We start from the raw sequence: 19,852 nt of genomic DNA, 5'->3' as shown, positions 1-19,852 counted from the left end.
ATATATCGAATGACAACTGAGAACTTGAACTTGGGCAGCAGAAAAACGGAGAGGCAGATAAAAGTTATGAGGTAATTGAGACAACCGGTTCCGGCTTTCCTCACTCCAAAACAAAAAACAATCTTGGAAAACTTCAAAGGCGAATGCCACCATAAAACCGTGTTCACTATAGGAGTGTTCACTGTTCTGCATTTACCGTTAATTAGCGGGTCGACGAGGGGCAGCGGTGCATGAAGTGCACGGAATGGTACAGTAAGCACCGGCTAAACCCTAATTAGCGAGCCAAGTGTCTGATGGACGGGCCAGTCGAAGTAGTGGCCAACCCGATTTGGCAGCTTGCAGATCAATGTCGGTCAATGGGTCTGGCAGAATCGAGTGGAAGAATCCACCAGAAGAACCACTGGCAATTCTTTATGTGAGTTGCGGTAAGAATAGCGCAATCGCTAGCGGATCTGTCGGTTGGAGGAGACCATCAAGCACTCAAGTGGCGTATTTATGATATGGAACACTCTTGTGCTGCTACTTCTTGAGTTCTTTAAGATGATGGCTTTCAAATGTGGCAATCGACATAAAAAGCCAAGTGCTTAAACTGATTTTCGGAACCCAATAATACAAATCATATACCTTTTAAGTACTTTCTTATCAAAAATTCCTCTTAAGACCTAATTACTTGGAATTATCTTTCAGTATTCCACTAATTGTCCTCAACCACTTTCCCTTTGAACCATATACCATACCACAAACTTATCAAATCGTCAACTTTAAAGTGAGTTCCTAATGCTATGCTTAAATTTCTCCGAATACCAACGTAATCTTTGGGTATAATCTTCCCTCACTCCACTAATTGGCTGCTTAGTCACCTGCTAACTGGGCCCTACTATCTCCTCCAAGCGGTTTTCTCTTATTTTCCCCTTGTGACTGAAGTTGCTCTGCTCGTTTCACTCTTATCTTATGTGCGATCTGTACCTAGTAGTGCCCCTCGTTTACACCTGTTTCCCAATTATGTTTACCCCACCTTCACATCATCTTAGTACACTTGGCTATATCTTTCTTTGGAATGTGTTTGCTCCAAGTGTTTACCTTGTTCCGATGACGAGCGCGATGTGTTGGTGGAAGAAGTGGTCGAAAGCATTTCGGATATATCCGTCTGGACGGCCACGCTGACTTTCCCCATTGTGGTTTGGGTTTTACTTTTGCTTTCGGAGTTTTCCCCTGGCAACCCTCGAAGGGAAAAGCTCTCTTCAACCCCCAAGTGACCCACTTTCGTACGATGCGCCACTTGAAATCAATTTTCGTAATCAATTTGTGTTTCAAAGCATTTCAATTCCGCTTTTCGAAGCGCACACACAACACCAGAATATGGGAATTTCCCCAGTAATTTAAGCAAATCTGCATTGAAGTTGGGAAAACTACCGCAATTTTCGCGAAACTCTTATAACAAACAGGAACTCTTATACCAAAGGCAAAAAAGCACGCGCCTTTTGGTTTTATGAATGGGGAATCATCCAAGTGGGATTGTTTTGATGGGCTTAAGTAACTTTGCGCAGCTTAGTTATGTTTTTATCACAGCTATTTTTGGCGGAATTATGCGAGATTTAGTTAGATTATTTCACACAATTTCGCGGAAGCACGTTAAAAATTTATTATAGACGGGAAACAGAGAACAACCGCTTGGAACGCGCGCAGAAATTGAACTGAGAAGTGTGGAGAGTCGAACCAAAAGGCAGAGACAGCTGAGAGCCGAGAAAAAGGGGGAGCAAATGCGAGAATCAGAGAGTCAGAGGGCAAAAGCAACGTGCTCGCTTAGCACAGTTACACCAAGTTTTGCCCCTGGTTTTTATTTGTTTTCAAAACAGCAGTTTCTACACTAAGAAAATAAATTTTTTAAATTTTTTGAAATTTTTTTTCAGTAATCTCAAGTAAGTTTTAACAAAACTACCTAATCATTCTCACGAGATATTACGATATATATTTAATTTTCGAAAATTTTATTTATGAAAATAATATATATGATATGAGCGTATGAGTGATTAACTTTGAAGCCGAGGCGCAGACCCTAAACCACGTTTTTTAAAAAAAAATTTTGTTTGATATACCCTTTTGCGCATCGTATAGATAATTAAGAGCATGACCTTACAAAAATTCCATATAGATAAGTTAAAAATATTTTTTTCAAATAGAATCAGGCGTTAATATTTTTCAGTGTACTAAAAACAGAGAAGCTAGCACGCAAGCATCCCAAAGAGACAACATGTGAACTTGGTTTCGTCACACGCAATCTCTAAAAACAATATACATTTATAGAAGTATAAAGGTTTGAGAGCCCTCTCATTGGATTCGGCAGCTCAAGCGAGAACAAAGGCCAAAAAAAAAAAAAACAATGGCACAAGTCCATAATTCCGAAGGCGACGTCATTTATTTCTAACGCAACCAACCAAAAATTCAAAAACCAGACAACAAAGCTCTAGAGGCGATGACGACAGTCCAAAACTCAAAAGCAGAAGCTACAGTTTAACAAGCACATACATACATATATCGTAAGCCAAAGCGCTACCTAGCGAATTCTAAATGAACCACATGAAGTCTCAGTTTGAAGAATTAAAGCTTCAGTTTTTCAAGCATTGTGACAAGTTAAAAACACTAATCTTTCTGCATATACCCACAATTTTTAGAACCCACCCTCGCTCTCATATAAATTAATTTTCCACCCAGTCATCACATTTGTTTATAAATATTCGCAGCGGGCGTATGACGTCAGCGGGTGAAAATAAATTTGCTCTTGTTGGGGGTCAGAATAAAGCAGCTGGCTAACAAATACCTATATCCCTTAAAGTGAATTAGGCAGATTTATTGATAGCCGGAATAAACTTCAAAGAATTTGGAAAATTTTTAAACAATTTAAATGTTTAACGGCTAACAAGAGGCTATAATAGTTTTAGAGCTTCAGTGCTTTTAAAACTTTAGCGCAGACGCAAACCTTTATGGAAACTAACGAAAATTGCCAGTTTATAATCCTCATAGCAATCTATAAGTTAAATGTGAATTAGATATTAACCGACTGAAAAAAAGCAGCTATTATTAATGAAATTCTTATTGCTTAAAACTTGAGCTATATTATTTATATTATCTCAAGATCTCTTTGAGAGCACCCGAGACTTGAGCACACCATTACCGCTTCGGGGTCGGGTTCGGGATCGATGTTAGTGCTAGACTACACGATGATCTCAATAACTAAACTCAAAGCAATCTAAACACGACAGTTATGGATGATTGTTAAATTAATTTTGTTAATACATTTGACAAACACACAGGCATTAGCAGCATTACGTGGAGTTAACAATACGGATGACAGAATGACAGAACACCAAAATAAAAACTAAATTAGGGATAGTTCACAGGACAAACGGATACAAACGCAAGTTGAGAATTATAACAATTTTAGTTTTGCTTTTGGTGTGTAGATTTTATTGCCAAAAAAATAAAGAACAAATGCGCAAGAAGAAAAAATGGATAGAACAAGTAAAAATAAAATTATTTAAAATAATAATAAAATTGAACAGAAAGCGAATAAAGTTGAGGATAAGTGTAAATTCGATGCGAAATGCGTTTTGTCAAATGCAAGAACAAACTCTCTTCAAATCATACATCATATGCACTATCGTATACAGTGTGTTTAAAGATCAATTATTTGTACAGCGATCAAAGGCATCCGGATAATACATGCTTAAAGCTCGGCTTTGGGGGCATCTGTTTTTTGAAATGTGTTATCTGCGATATGTTTACAACAATCCCCGCAGGCCGCCGAAGAAGCGCCCAAGGCGTCCGCCCACGGGCCGGTTGACCAGCTCGTAGAGCGACCTCAGCGTTCCCGCCAGGAACCGGTAGAGCGCAAAGTGCTCCAGCATGTTGCCCACGTCCAGCACGAACTCGATCACCCGTGCCACGAAGCGCGTAATGGGTGCACACTGGCACTGGGCCACCCTGGGCATCACTGGCTGCCCGGAATTCCCGGATCCCCCGGTTTCACCGTGGGTATCCGTGGGCCTGGACAGCTCAGTCTCTGGCCGCTGCCGTCGGCGCCGGCGGAGACCGGCTGATGCAGATGATGATGATGGATTGCGTGGAGGTGGTGGAGGCTGGAACTCACCTTTTGTCTGGCCAGCGCAGTGGTTGGACAGCACGGTGCCGGGCGGACCGCGCAGAACGGCCTCCAGGCATCGGATGTTGTCGCGGCAAGTGTTGATGATCTCGTTCTGGTTGGGGATTACGATTTACATGGCATTAGTAGGTCATTCCCCTTACCACTAGAGCTTAAACTTACGTAATCCTCTGGTCTGAGCAGATGACACCTGATCTTCAGGGCCCTTGTGTCGTCCAGCCTGTCGCGGCTCTGCTGCAGCAGGGATCGCATCTCCTGCTCTCCATCCTCGGAGTCCGATCCACTCGAGGAGGAAGTGGTGGCCGGAATCAGCTTTATGCTCTTCTCCAGGTTGCGGGACGAGCGTCTTCTCTCGTCCGCCGTCACAGTGCGGCGCCTCCTGGTCGAGGTATCGCTCTCCGAGGTGCGACGCAGCAGCGACTGGGCCGAGTGGCTCATTCCGCCGAACTCTAGCTTGCGGCCCACGGACTCTGTGCGATGGCTGAGCTGCTGGCCGATGGACTGATTCTTGGGCGTGGTCATCAGGGCGGTGGCGGAGGCAGACAGCGAAGGCTGTGCCTGCAATTGTTGCGGCTGCTGCTCCTTCTGGCTGTTGGCCACTGGGATTTCATCCATGTCTGGGGAGGGAAAATAGCCTATAATACCGTACAAGTAATGTGGATTAGGGCTCCTCACCTTGACAGGACTTGCGTCGGACTTCCAGGGTCTTGCGACGGCGCTCGTACTGCAGTTCAAGGGCGCGCTGGCGGCGGGCGTGGTCCACGCTGCTGGTGATCGTGTCCTGGTTGATGTGGAGGGTCTTCAGCTCGTGCTTCTGCAGCGAATCCATGCGCGGTGGCGAGAACGAGTCCAGATTGTTGGCCGCCGAAAGGGAACTGCAGCAGTCCGACTGCGAGTCGATGAAATTGCTGCGAAATGGGTTTTATTTCGATTTTGAGCGGTTATAAATAACTCTTGGCACGGCCTCAAAGGTCGCCCTCATCATTATTTTTGCAACACTCACCGATAGTCGTCGCCGAATTCCAAGAGACGACGGGCCGCATCCGAATCGAAGCCCTCGGAATAGTTCTCCGAGTTGTATTTCTCTTGGTAGTTGTCCCAGGCCGTCTCCGAGATGCTGCTGTGATGGTCCTCGGTGCTGAGTTCTGTGGGGGAATAAGCTGAATTAATAATTTCTAATAATTATAAGATTTGGGAAGGGCAAGGATTGATTTCTGGATAAAGAATAATGAAAGAATTTGAAAAACCGGAAGTTAAATACCCTTTTTAAGTTTTAAAAGGGGAAAAAAAAAACGTGTTTAGGGAACAGCTTTTGGACATATTCGATAATAAAACGGAATGGATCGTTTTCAGTGGGGGCAGGTGCATTGACAATACCTTTGAGCCTGGTCTGAACCGGCTTGGGTGCTTGTGTAAGAAAACAGATAGATAGAGAACACAGTTCGAGTTGTCCTAAACTTTAAGAGTCCCCTTAGGGAGCACCACCACTCACCTGCTTGCTGCTCGTCCTCGTTCATGTAGTTTGAGAGGGCTGCTAGAGCTCCCAATCTCGTTTCACTGGCCAAGAGGCCAGCTGTGGTGAAGGATCCCACCCGGAATTTGGGTAGCATCAGCGGGGATTCACCTGCCTCGCCCTCGGCCAGCACAGTTACCCCCGATACCTCTCCCTTGGGACTCAGTGGGGCTATAGCTGCTCCCTTTTGGATGCTCAGCAGGGCATTTGTGAACTCCTGCAGCTGCTGCGAGGACATGGATTCGCAGGACTTCATCAGTGTCTGGGTGAGATCCCCACCCAGTTCGGAACCTGAATCTGATTTCCTGCCAGCCGAAGCGGCCGAAATGCGCTTCTTCCTGGCCTTCCTCCTCCTCAGGGATCCCTTGCTGTCCGCCTTCCTGGCCGCATTGCTTCCCGTTCCCGAGGAAGAAGCGGCCCGCGGCCTTGGTCCCGGAGAGAGCGAGTCCAGGGCGCTCTCGCTGATCGAATGACTGGCCAATCCCGGCGGTGAGTTCTCCACTATCCGGGCCTTGGTCAACTGGGCTGCATCCGTGGTCAACTGGGACAGACACGAAACAGACCACGGTCTCTCCGACTTGCGGCGCGTCTGCGGTCGCTTCACAATCTTTACATTCAGGCTCTGGTTGCTGCTGCCAAAGCCCAAAGGAGTGACTGGCTGACCAATGGGCTCGGCAGACCCACCGATTCTCTCCGTGGAATTCCCGTAGGAATTCGTGCTCGTTTGCATACAGGTGGCAATGGAATCGGTGAAGCCCTCCGATGTATCCGATCCCGCACCTCCGTTGGGTGCTCCTCCCGCCACTACTGCTCCCGCTTGAGGCACTGAGTCCGTCTCGGATGCCTCTCCGGAAGCCTCGCAGTCATCGGGCTTGCAGCTGGGCAGCAGTTCGTGCGTGTGGCTGCGGGTCAGCAGCTGTGGGGTCGAGGGCTGGTGCTCCAGCCATTCCTAGGGGGAGATTCAAAAATGATGGGTTAGTATAGAAAAATATACTAAATGGGTAACATATAACAAATAAACAGCCTATATCATTTTAAACTTTTACTTTTTTTTTTTATAAAAGTTCTGTTAATGATGTTCCTTCTCAAAAATATCATATATATCCCTTAGAAGGAATCTTTTGGGTTATGAACTCACCTCCACTCGCTGCTTGATGGGATGCGACATGGTGACCTCGCGCTTCTTGACCGTCGACGAGATCTTAATGATGGAATGTTTCTGCTTGGTTGGCGTCTTCAGTGCGGCCTCTTGGGCGTCGCGCACCAAATGCTCGGCTTCCAGCACCAACTGCTTGATTGAATCATGCGAGACCTTGCCCTGGAGAAAAAAAAGAGAGAAAAGGCGGAGAATGTGAGAGGCGAACGGGGGAAATTTGTTTAGAGAGCGGAAATTAATGAGCGTGCCCAATCGGAGTTGCAAGCCTCAGGCGGCTGATTCAGTAAAGTCGTAAAGATGACTAAGTACAGTCCAACTTTCCTAAAAATATTGGTATAAACTAGAAAATATACCTCCTATAATACTAATTTATACATTTTGTAACTCAAATATAAATTTCGAGATCCTTCAAAATACTTTCAGATTTCAAGAATATTAAAACAACCACAAGCAACCTATCTATATTTATAATGCATATCCGAAGTTCCACTGTAAGACCCACGAAATAGGAAATGCAGCGCAAGAGAGTCGAAATCTTATCAGCAAAGAGGGAAATACTGCCTAAAGCTGTGGAAGTGGTGGGAGTGCTTTTTCCTTATCACTGAGAACTCAGTCTCCCACCCGCTTATCGCTATTTGTCACCCATTTTCAGTGCACTTCAACGTCATTATTGTCGAGTGGATTTCAATGGATTGGAGTGCAGAGGGTGTGGGGGAGTAAAGTGGGGACTTGAATTTGCCATATATAAACATGCCTATACACTTTTGTTCTTATCTAGTTCTGTTTATTTCGCTGCCTTACCCCCGCACCTCACCATTAGTTTTGTGCACAACTCATCAATCAAGTAAGTGGGTTGCTCACGAGGGAATTTTTTTATATGAAAGGCCTTTTGTATGACAGAAGAAATTATTTTTGTAATGCCTTAAACAATCTTGTTAAACAAGTATTAGTATTTAGGTATTATATTTCTTTGAAATTCTGATATTTCCTTTTGCATAATAATATGTATTTTAGGAAAATACAAAAAAGGGTTGAGACTTCCTTAAACAGAAATCATTCGCTTAGATTGGTTTAAAAAAGAACCAAACCAACTGATAATGTGACCGAATTAGAATTTGGTTGCTTTACACGATTTCTTGTTGACACAAATGCAAATCACTGAAGCATGGCTAATTATTCCAGAGCAATTACGAAATCTTTTCGGTTTTTTTGGATTTATTTTGTTTTTTCCAGATACATTAAACAATTTGAAGGTTTTTTACACCGCTTCGGCAGATGTCGCGCACTGTATTTTGAATCTTTTGCCGTCTTCCCTCTTGTAGATGTATCTTTATCGCAACTCAAGTCCGAAACTCACTCTGGCCGTCAGTGGACGGTTAATCTTTGGCTTAATTTAATTAACAACTTCCTGCGGTGAGTGAGGCACGCGATCGGAGGCAGGGCAGTTTGAGAGCGACTGCCGCCAAAACGGAAACCATTTTCTAATGCCAAGTGAAAAGCGGCGTTTACGTTCACGGTTTGCAGCTTACAATGTCCAACTTACAGTTACGGCTAGTTGCCCAGTGAGCGCGTAAAAAGCGATTGGGCGTTTGCGATAATTAAAGGCAATTATTAATGCGAGTGCGGACGCCGGTCTGCCAATTAAGCCCAAAACTGGAAAGCCTGAGCTTCAGATACAGATACGGATTCGAATTCAACTTCAACTCCTTGGCAGCAGTGCCTCTAAGACTGCCGTCGTAGCTGTATCTCCCCTCTCTGTCTGCTGCTGCACCCATCTCGCTCTCACTCTCTGGGCCTTGACAGTTGTCGATTTGGTTAACTTGGTTTTATTTATATTTTTACCCGCACGCAACGTGTTTTTTTTTGTTTTGACCAAAATCTAATCGCGTTTACTTGGAAATTTAGGCCAAAGAAAAAGTCACAGTTTCGGGTGGTATAGGTAATATTTGTATTTATGTTTTCCAATAAGATTTTAGGTTTACCTTTGGTATTTGAAATTTTATGATTAAATAGGTAGTTTCTACGATTTTTTGCCTATCCTATTTTTTTTAAACGAATAGTATTAATTTTAGTACGCACTCACAGTTTTACATCCACCAAGCGGGAGTGACTACAGAGATCACAGGTACTTTTTAATGCTAAAATGATTGTATTTCACTTTAATTCACTGTTTTAATGAGTTAAACTATTATGTTTGAGGTTGGTTGTATTTTCCTCTTCAAATGGAATGCTGTTTTTGTGTATTTCTCGTTGTATTTTTTCATTTATTTAATGCAAATTTCGCAAGCAAAATAAACACATTTTCTAGCTGTTGTTGCCGTGGGCTCTCTATTGTTGTTTTAGCAATTGTTTCTCGGTTGGCTATTTAATTTTTTTGCCATTATCTTGGGTAGTCCGCTTCCCGATTTTCGTCCGTCCGTCGGCTCCAACGTTGCGAATCACACTGAGGCTAATGCTCTATAGTCGCAACTCTGGAGTGCAGTCACTCTCACACTTTAGCGTATGAATATATATGTGAAGTGGGGATTGCTCCACGAATTAAAATAAACTGTCGAATCGAAATGCGTTTGATAATAGACCCATGGGAGGGGGAGTTACGGAGGAGGCGGACAGGCGACAGCTTGATAAGATAATGCCCCAAAATCGATTAAAAGTACAAAATCTGCGAGAGGAGCAGGCCTCACTTCTTTCTTTACTTTTCCATTCAAATTGTACTCATATTATTATTCGCTCAATTTGTGTTATTATTCGTATCTTTGCTCAACACTTTAATTTGCGAGCGAATCCAAATCATTTGTGGACATCGATAAGATAACAGAGCAGATAATTTTCTATATTATAGTTGTTTAATTAAAGCTATTTCCCCTCTTTATATATTTGTTTGTATTTTGTTTGTTTAATTTAAAAATAAATATCACCTTTTATTTAATTTGTCAAACTCTTTTTGGCCAAAAATTAGATTAGGTTCCCGTTCCCAAATATCTATCCATCCTTTTTTCCATTTTTCTTCAATACTTTTAAATGGCAAACGTTTATATAAATCATATGGTGTTCGTCTAAGATAAATACACTTGTCTGTCATTTTTATGCCAGTGATTTATTTATCGACTCTCGGCTTAACGTTACTTTTCTGCTCTTTTAACACGACTATTTAAATGCTGTCTTTGTCTATCAGCTTGCAAACTTTTAATTTGCGATTTCATACAAATCATGTGTGTCAAATCGATAAGATATGAAATTCAACAGTCTGTGATCTTTTTTCATAAGATTTATTTGTGCTTTGACCGACGTCACCGCTTTTCGTTATCTGAAAATCAGCTTTAGTTTCATCGACTTGATATATGGATTTTGTTTTTTTGGGGGTTCGGGATCAGGTACAGGTTCGAGATCGGGTTGCGAAAATGCAAAATTTGTCAAAATTAATCAAAGCTGCACAGGATTTCACTCTCAATAAATCAACGCACTGCGTTGCAGAGGGAAATAAGGGGAAAACCGCCTGCCCTCGGCTGGAAAATGGCTGTGGAAATTGCGTGCGACAACTGCAAAATGCAAATGGGACTGCGAAAATGCGAAAATGCTCAAACATGTTCATACACCGACTGACCAGGGAAAAAGTGAGAGTGAGTGTTGACTGCCAAACACGTTGGCTATTCGGAAACCTCTGGGACAACATTGATAGGCGGCGACAAATGATGGGAGCACCTCGGCGGGAGATATACCATATATACTCCTCCATACCCGTTGGATTTCCCACACCCACTCCGCACTAAAAAACCCAATGCCCCAGCTTAAATTACACACCATTACGCTCAGCAAGTTGTCAGCATCGCATGTTTTACCACCGCTTTTACACGCACAAAAAGTGACCACAAAAAATCAGTTGAGAGAAATTTGAAACGACGCACGCAAACAGCTAAATCAAATCTGGGGGAGGGGATCGCTGTGAGACCACCGACATCGATCGATTTGATAGGCCAACGATCGATGGATCAAACTCATAATCGATCATGTGTGATAGCTGGCAGAGCTGCGAAAGAAACTTCGGTACAAGTAAGAAATAAATAATCTAGAACAGTCACTAATTGGTAAAAGAAGGTATCCCGCGGAACCATAGTTCATAACCCTATGAAGAGAAAGTTTTCCGAATTTTCTCATCGAGTAAGAAGCTTAACTCAGTTGGCTTCAGTTTTCCTACGAACTATGATACCAAAGACCATTCGATGAGTAGCATTTTAAAGAAGAAATTGAGTTAAGACCATTTTCTCAATGGTGCTTAAGTAAATTTGATTTGTGCCAAGCCTCTAAGGATTTCGACTTATCAATAGTTAATTGTTCATAAATGTAATATTAAAAGGTTTATTTTTTTTTTTACTTTCGACTAACCTGAAATATCTTTCCACTGTCTTTATAAGCATTTTGCTATTTTGCTACTAGATTTAGTCAAAAAAAAGTAATGCCAACCATTAATCATAATCACCCTGATACGAAAAACGGCACTCTCATGTTAATGTCTCAATCTCATTAGCAGGAAGTGCAACTTCCTTCTTCCCATCATATCGTTGTTTTATGGCTTACCTTGGCTGGGGAGGCGAGCAGGGATGCCGACAAGGTGGCGTTGCTGCTGCTGGCCTGGGATTTGGAGGACTTGGCCGACTTGGCCGGGGATCTTGGTGGCAAGTGGCAACTGGCCACCGTTTCAGCTGGCCACACGCTGATGTTGCAGATGTCCGCGCGGCTGTAGAAACTGTTGCTCATCTGGGGGGAAAAGGAAATGCAATTTAATAACCATTTCATCTACAATTATTGTCATTAAAAGTCCCTGACTTTGTCCTGCAAATGACAGGTGTCTATCTTCACTTTACTATAAAATAATTCAATTATATTTACAAAATTTAATTTAATCCTTAGATATTTCCCAAGCCAAAAACTGTCAAGAAGGCAGTACAACTATTTTTGATCAACCTGAGCTGCATGTCGTTTACCCAGGCTGTGGCTGTCCCTTTCAATTGTTTCCTTTTTTTTCCGCCTCACGTCGGCCTGGGCTTCTTTTCATTTGCCTTCAATGAAGAAATAAATCACACGTTTCCCAGTTAATTTCGTACTTTCCCATTTTTGACGTGCTCCGCTCAATTTCCCGAGCGGCGGCGATCGTTTTTCCTGGACCTGGAGACCACGACATTATGCCATGTCGGTAGTCATCGATCGAGGTTTTCAGCCTGCTAAGTCTGCCGTTTTGGAACGGCAGGAGTAGTCAGTCGGTCGGTGCATGATTCGCTTTCATTAACCCAACTGCTTAATCATCCGCCGAGGTTTTCCATTTATTGAAAACTCTCTGCCCGGCACCCAGTTCCCCAGACATACATAGATAGATCCAAACCCAAAACCCAAACCTGATCCGGCCCCTTGGATTTACGGCAAACAAAACTCTTTTATTGACACAAGTCACAGACATGGCCACTAGACTTGAGCACTTGGCACTTGACTGACTGTGGGAACTTGTCCAATAGTCGAGAGGACCGAACCAAACCGAATCGAGCTCGATTTCTGGTGATCCACAAATGGCGGCGTTGCCCAGTGAAGGTTCTCAAGAGTTGTGCAAAAGGCTAGACCAGCTTTTAAAGGGATGCCTCTTGTTGTGAGACTGCCTATACATTTTATTTGCTTATCTGCTTACTTGGGAAAGTCATTTTTATTAGATTTAATTAAAAATTGTAAGTGTAATGGATTCATGTGGAGAACATTATATTATTCACTTTATATAACGGGTAGTCTTTTAAAAACTATTCTTTAATGTTCTATGCAAGGTCTGAAAATGTTGATCCTAGATTGATTCCAATCTTAATACTGCAGTTTCCCCCTTACAATTTACTCCACTTTATAAATCCAAACCCATCATCTTTATGACAGCTCCCCATATATCTACGAAAAATCTCACCTGCTGAGACTTGCCGGCGTTTCCATTCGCCACATCAGCAGCTGTCTCATCGACGCCCATCTTGATCTTGGCCAGATCCTCGGCGGCAGGGGCGGCCTCCCCCTCGTTGTTGTTTTGCTGCTGCTCATGTTGCATGTTGCTGTAGCAATTGTTGTTGCTAATGACGTGTCTGCCATCGCTGGCATTGCCATTGATTTGGAACTCCATCTGCATCTGGGAGTGCGAGTGGATCTGCATCTGTAGCTGGGTGACTCGCGAGGTGGCCGAGGTCTCTGTGAGCCTGCCGTTGGAGTTGGAATTCGAATTTGAATTTGAATTGGAGGAGGAGCAGGCGCTGCTGCTGTCGTAGTTGCTGCTGTGCAATGTTGCTGTTGCTGTTGCAGTCGCTGCGGCCGCGGTGGTTGTGGTGCTGACCAGAGCCTCCTTGTTCTCCTTATCGGAGTCGTCGCTGGGCGGGAGTGGTCCACCCGATGCCGTGGTCGAGGAAATGGCCGTGGACTGGAGACCATCCACAGTCGATGTGGTTGCTGCCGCTGTGGCAGTGGATGTTGCAGTTGCTGTGGCAACTTCCAATGTTTCTGCTGCTGTCGCCGTGTAGAGCCAACCTTCGTCGTCGTCATCCGTTGAGGCATCAGCCGATTTCAGTATCTATATATGTGGTGGTTGGGAAGGGAAGGGAAAACGCAATGGTACATTAAAATCAGTGGTAACAAAATTCGCCAAAGGAAAAGCCAACCGACGATGGAGATGAAGTGGTAGAAAATGAAGTTTAATTAGCGTTACTTGCGCAAAATGGCAAATTGTTCGGTGCCGGTGCACTGGCAACTTGCAACTTGCAACGCGATATTGCCGCTGCTGATGCTGCTGCTGCTGCACATGAGCAACATCTTTGAAACTTCATTCGGTTGCCGACAACAACGCCTTCTCTCTGACTTCTCTGACTTGTCTGACTTTTCCAACTCCACCGACTTCGCTCCTTTGTCTTTCTGCTGGCAATTTATTTCCATTTCGAATGGTGACGACCTCAGCAGTTGTCAAATGTGGGAGGAAGACTGAAGAATCGCGGGGGGAGTCCCGAAGAATCGAAGGAGGCGGAGTAAAGAAGTTGTGGAGAAGTCGCAGACAGACAAACAAACAAATTAAGTTGAACGTTGTCAAGTTAAGTAGAAGGTACAAGATCTTGATACCATTAAATGTAAAAAGTTTAAACAAGTTTGCATGTTTTTCCTTTTCCTTTTATTTTGTTTTGATTTTTTTCAATAATTTCAGCTAGACCTTTTCCCTAAAAAGAGCTTTTACTTTTGTTTTTCGACTTCTTTTGATCTTTAAACTATTTCTTTTGTGTTAAATGATTAATGATCAAGTGGCTGATGGATCTGGGGTTAGTTGATAATGAAGACTACCGAATAAAAGAATACAAAAGTTAATTAAGAATAGGTTAGGCATGCCAAAGAACTATGAATATTTTTTTTGTAATTTATTCGTTAGGTTACAGACATCAAAAATGGCAAACTATCGATACATGCTAATTAGTTGGGTTGGAAGAGAGTCTAGGAGAATAGGTAGAGACCCTCGTCCCATGATGAACGTGTGACCCCATCACCTCGGCCAGCGGAACGAATGCCACCGATGATCCGCTGATATGTCTGACCCGTAACCGAGATCCGCCACCAGAGAACGGTACTTACGTCGCCACCAGCTCCTCCGTCTCCAACTCTCCGCCGGTGGATCAGGCACGGATCATCCTCGCTCTGGAGATCACTGCCCGCCGCATTTCCCTGCTCGTTGTCCGTGTCCAAGTGCTTGAAGTAGAAGATTGCACAGTTCTTCGACTTGCGATTGGATCGGTTGAACTTGGAGGTGTCATGATGACGCGTCTTTCGCAGTCCCAGCGGCGACTTGTTCAGCTCGTGACCCAGCCCGTGACTCAGTCCGTGACCGTGACTGTGACTGGTGTTCCCATGCGAATTGGGTGTGATTACCGCCACGGCTATGTTTTTGTTATGCGCCTTATTGGGCAGCATTTTGTTGCCAATATTGTGATGATGTCGCTGCTGCAGCAACGAATTGCTGCTGTTGATATTACTATTACTGCTCTGGGGCATCTCTATGAGGTTGAGGACCCTTCGGGTGCTTCCCGCCACCACTGGCAATCCTCTCCTGCTCAGCTGCTGCACCTGCTCGAAGTCACTGCTCTCCGAGTCCGCCTCGAAATCCGTCAGGGTTGCTGCCCCACTGGGATTCGGATGGTGATTCGCCTGTCTCCACGATCGCTTGGCAATCAGGAAGTCCACCACATCGGTGCCCAGATCGGGATCCTCGTCCTCCTCCTCTAGCTCCTCATCGGCCTCATCGCCGGGCTGAATGCGAGTCAAGTGTTTGGAGGGTTGGATAAGTGTTAAGTGGGTGACACAAAGGGGAAGTGGGTCGGGCTTTCGTGGGATTCACACACTCGTTTAACACGTGCTCTCTGCCCCTCAAGTAGTGCCAACTAAGGTTTGGTTTGGGTTGTTCTTGGGATATGGGAGTGCATGAGATTGACCAAAAAAGAGGATCTATCTATTAGTATTAGTCTATCTTTCGCGTCATAACTCCCGACTTGGGAATACATTTTGGTAGTGGTCAATGTCTAACAGTCCGAAGGTCCAACTACTTCTAACGGGAAGAGATTTTTTTAATAAGTTAAAAATTGAAAACAGTTTCGGTTATCTTTCTCAAAAAAACTTCCATTACTGCTTTCAAGAGCAGCAGAATATATTTTTTCCTTTAGTGGTTTTTGATGATGGCCAAAAATATTCGTAGAGCTTGGTATCTTTAAGTTCTCTCCTTTTTCTTTTGATGATGCCCAAAAACATCAACGTGTACCCGAGTTGGCCAGATCATTTGCTAAGTATTCTGTTTTTCCTTTTATGGTTCTGGGGTTCTGGGATAGCGTATTTTTTTGGGTTATGTTCGTTTTGGTTCTTTGGTTAACTTGAGCTGGGGGTTAGGATAGGTCAGGCTCAGAAAGTTGACAATACTGTGGGAGGCGGGGGCATGCAACTAAACTAACAACACAACAAAACGACAAGTCAAACAGTAACTACATACAGGATATGCAAATCATTCAGAGGAAAGGGGGATCAACCATCCACCATGGGATGACTTACCTTTTGAGGTGCAAGACAATCGCGTGGCTGATCCGCTGACAGGGACTCCGCTTGGGATGGGATTTGCTGGGATGGCGAATGGGACTCCTCATCCAGGCCACAGACAATCTGGGTGGCTGCAATCTGGCAGCGCTGGAGGATCAGTTCCGCGGGGGTGGCCGACTTGGGTTCGCTGTTCTCCAAATCCAGATCCGAGTTGACCTCGTTCAGATCGTCCTCGGTGGCTTCGCCCTCGTAGCCGAAGGAGTCGTCTTCGGTGTCTTCCTCTTCGTCCTCGTCGTCATCCAAACCGTTCTGCAAGAAAGGTGAAAAATAAATCTTAGATTTGGTTTCTTTTTTGGCATTCAATGAAGTTGTGAATATAAGCAACAATTTTTAATTGGACAACTCGTGTGATCTTGATCTTTTTGCATGGCCTCTGCTACCTGGGAAAATTTCCAGGCCAGGCCAGACCAGTCCAGTCTCCTTTTCATTTGCTCTTCCTGTTTCCATCACGTAACACTCTTCCTCTTTCATATGCTGGCTAAAATTATAATTGCTTTCAATTGTCGACACACGAAGCTCTCGCATCGGAGATCAGCGGGTGGACACAGACAACAGACATCGGACATCAGACAGGCGGGCAAACAGACAAATGGACAGAAAAGCAGCTACAGAGACAGTGAGACAAACTGGCAAACACTTGGCCAGACAGATGTCAGATAAGCCAAGAGGCGAGAAAAAGCTTATATATACCCTCTCCGAATGTTATGATTTCACTGGGGTCTTTCCAATCTACGGATATTTATCATTTCGTCCAAAAAAATTTAGGGTTCTGTCAGCAAATCGTTTAATTTTAGTTAAAATGGATTCTTTGTAGCCGTTCAAATTATACATCTATGTTCTATTATTGACTAGCATTTTAAGGGACATTGTATTTTATTCGTATTTAGATATAGATCACAGCTTATAAAGTTAAGACTAAGATCTGTAATATATGATAAGTGATCCTATTTTTCCGGATTAACCATCTAATAACATGAATTATTCAGATTTATTTACAAACACCTTTTTTAATAATTATTAACTTTATATTATTATAATAAGAGTACTCAAATCTTCGTGTCTTGGTTTTCCACTACATTTTCCTTTTCTTTTTTCCATGTCCACGCCCACACAAGTGAGAGGCGGCGGTGGGCAGCCGTTTGAAGAGGCCTTGATGGCATTTCAAAAATGTTTCGCTTTTTACCAGAACTGTTGGGGAAAAGACGCCCCTTGGCACAACCTTAAGTGACCTTGGTCTATCCGCAAGTGCTCCCCTTTCCCATCCCGCGTCGCTCTGAATTACACACAAAAGTTGTCTTAACACTCCATAAAATAAATATATAAACTAACGAAATTCCACAATTAACCCAAGAGACCTCACCCCTGACGATCAGCAATCAGCTGTGGAATGGCTTTTATGGCCATCAGATGTTTTAGCTGGGCAATTTAGTGTGTTCGCCTTTTCGGATTTGCGTAATTTTGTTGTTCGGGTAAATGTTTCTGAACAAAATCTAGTGGAGGCCGCTCGAAGGTCGCTCTGAACATCCGAAGAAGCTTGTTCTCCACGGACGAGATGAAGCAGATTATGTGGCTAATTGTCCAGATGATTTATGGCCTGGAATTGCTTATACACCTCTTATATGGCGCCATTTGATTGTTTTTGTTTATGGTAAACAGTGCTGGATTCCTCGAACAACAAAGAGGTGAAATGTGTAAATGGACCAGGTCATCCCAAGTGTTGTAAATAAATAGGGATGTGAAAGAGGGCCAGACAACCCATCAGAAGTGATGGGCGGTAAACAAAATAGTGGGCCTGCGAAATAGTGCAAAGCAAAACTAAGGAATTCCATAAAATTGTATATTTTTTAGGAAATCATCGAAATAACAGTTTTAACTCTTAATCTCAAAAGCATCGGCCTTTATTAATGGTTTCAAAACGAAACACCCGTGGTTATCTATTGATGATCAAAGAATTAATTTGTATCTTTCCATATCAGTTTCATCTTCACCAAGGGGAAAATGTTTTTACTGATCCATCAACAAATTATTTATTTCCCTGCTTAGTCTGATCACTGATAAGTTTTCAATCTTCTCGACCATCGATCTGGTTTCTTAGCTTTCTCCAAATTAGCATAGCACCCGCATTTCGTGACGCAACCTTTGATCAACCAGTCTCTTTTCTATATCTCTACAGCTTTACGCTTTCATCTAATATATATATTCAATCTCTTAACCCAATGAAAAACAAATTAGTCGGAAAAACTTCGTTGACAAAACGGTACAAGCTGAGAACCGACAAGTTTAAGCCAAGAAATCCCTAAATAATCTCGTTAAAGAACCGCAGACTACCCACAGTTTTGGATGGTATACACATATATTTATGTTCTTATTATGCAAAGTCGGGTAGGCAAAGGAAGGAAAGAAGATTACAGAACCTAGACAACCATCAAAATTTGGACACGCCTTCCACTACCATTTAGCTGGAAATTAAGTTCATCTTGACGCACTTCAGCAGAACTCTTGCTTTAAAAGAAAAACCAAAAGAAGAAAGAGGGGGAGAACGTGTCGTGCCAGTCGCTTAACACCTCGTTTACACCCAGATCTTTTTCTCCTGGAAAATCCCCATTTAGCCCCTAAGGTTCCCATTCCGATTCAGATCTCAACACGCAATTTCTGGCCATGTCACAATTATCGTTGTCACTTCAGCGACTATAAACCAGAGCGATAACCATCGATATCTTCCAACCAAAGTGTGGGAAATTCTCCAACAATTGCTACTGTCTTTCTATGCATTTCATTTGAAATTATGAATTTCTCACACGCCAGCGATTAATTATCGTTAAACGCCGGCATATCGTCAATATCTGGTTATTGGAGGAGATGGTATAGAGGCTATATATGTACAGGTCTTCATTAGCATGTGCTTGTATGACTGTAATTATCGTGCAATAAAAACGTGAGTTGCATTCGACAGACTTTGATATTTATTTTCTATTTATGCCGGACTTTTCGTCAGAGATATCAAATGCAAGGCGGTGAGTTTATGAGATTGCTTGGGGAGTTGATCGATGGGTTCGGTAAAGCAAATGAAGAATAAAAGTGTATTCGAGTTTTAAAGTCATCAGGTTTATGGAGAGAAAATTACGTAAATGGTTTTGTTTATTAAAGGTTATGAAGGTCTTTTAAGCAATTTTTTAAACGTTTATGTCAATAAAGAAAATTAGCTAGCTAGAATATTTGTGGTGGTCTTTAGTGCACAAAATGTATTTTATGTTTTGTAAGATTAGTATTTTTTTTATTTTTAGATCCCAAAATCATAAATTATGGTTTTATTACATGACTCCCCAACGTCCCTCTTATTTTTTGTAAACTGAGCGAAATTTCAAAACAATTACTCAATTCGGCACAAAACATTCAATGAATTTTAATCCAGCGGTGACAACGGCAACAACGGCGACAACAGCAACAACATTGCCGGCACAGCAGCAACTCCAACTCGATTCCGAGGGGAAAACTCTGCGATGGCGCGACAAAATTGCAGACACAAAAACACCAACAATAACAATAACATCGGCTGGAGCAACAACATCGCCGCGTTGACAACCCGCACAGACAACAACAATTGGCAAGCCAGCAACATAAGCAACATGAAAACTTCCAAGTCATATGGAAAACGGTCGACGGCAACATGCAGCACCACCAACCACCCCCTCAAGCAACAACAACAACCCACAGCAACGACAATATTATTACTTTCATTGTTGTTGCTGGTGTTGCTGGCGTACGGCAAACATTTCCTGGTACAGCAGCAACTTGGACGTCCACAATTTAGCTCAACTATTACAAATCGCATTAGATGCTAAATTTAGCAAAGCAGAGGAAAATGCAAGCATTCAAGTCGCTGCATTGGTCGGAG

The 19,852-nt window shown here is 43.2% G+C and overlaps 1 protein-coding gene across 7 annotated transcripts in view; it reads right to left on the bottom strand.

Moving 5' to 3' along the window:
* Window positions 1-19,852, bottom strand: part of LOC119552696 — a 118,368-nt gene that overhangs the window by 6,056 nt on the left and 92,460 nt on the right. For 2 of the 7 annotated variants that reach the window (XM_037862422.1, XM_037862423.1), the window contains 11 exons: window positions 15,913-16,206; window positions 14,452-15,123; window positions 12,764-13,411; window positions 11,404-11,583; window positions 6,811-6,990; window positions 5,652-6,621; window positions 5,537-5,566; window positions 5,163-5,304; window positions 4,835-5,067; window positions 4,322-4,776; window positions 4,148-4,253 (listed from right to left, as the gene is read on the bottom strand). In XM_037862422.1, the coding sequence (XP_037718350.1) occupies window positions 4,148-4,253; window positions 4,322-4,776; window positions 4,835-5,067; window positions 5,163-5,304; window positions 5,537-5,566; window positions 5,652-6,621; window positions 6,811-6,990; window positions 11,404-11,583; window positions 12,764-13,411; window positions 14,452-15,123; window positions 15,913-16,206 (3,910 nt within the window). Of the gene's footprint in view, window positions 1-1,080; window positions 1,678-4,147; window positions 4,254-4,321; window positions 4,777-4,834; window positions 5,068-5,162; window positions 5,305-5,536; window positions 5,567-5,651; window positions 6,622-6,810; window positions 6,991-8,911; window positions 9,177-11,403; window positions 11,584-12,763; window positions 13,412-14,451; window positions 15,124-15,912; window positions 16,207-19,852 lie in introns of those variants that run through there. The other 5 variants (XM_037862425.1, XM_037862426.1, XM_037862427.1 and 2 more) reach the window with 5 other exon arrangements.

The sequence above is a fragment of the Drosophila subpulchrella genome, chromosome 3L (genome assembly GCF_014743375.2).
Source record: "Drosophila subpulchrella strain 33 F10 #4 breed RU33 chromosome 3L, RU_Dsub_v1.1 Primary Assembly, whole genome shotgun sequence".
In the NCBI taxonomy this organism is placed as follows: domain Eukaryota; kingdom Metazoa; phylum Arthropoda; class Insecta; order Diptera; family Drosophilidae; genus Drosophila; species Drosophila subpulchrella.
This window is presented reverse-complemented; position numbering and strand designations above follow the sequence as displayed.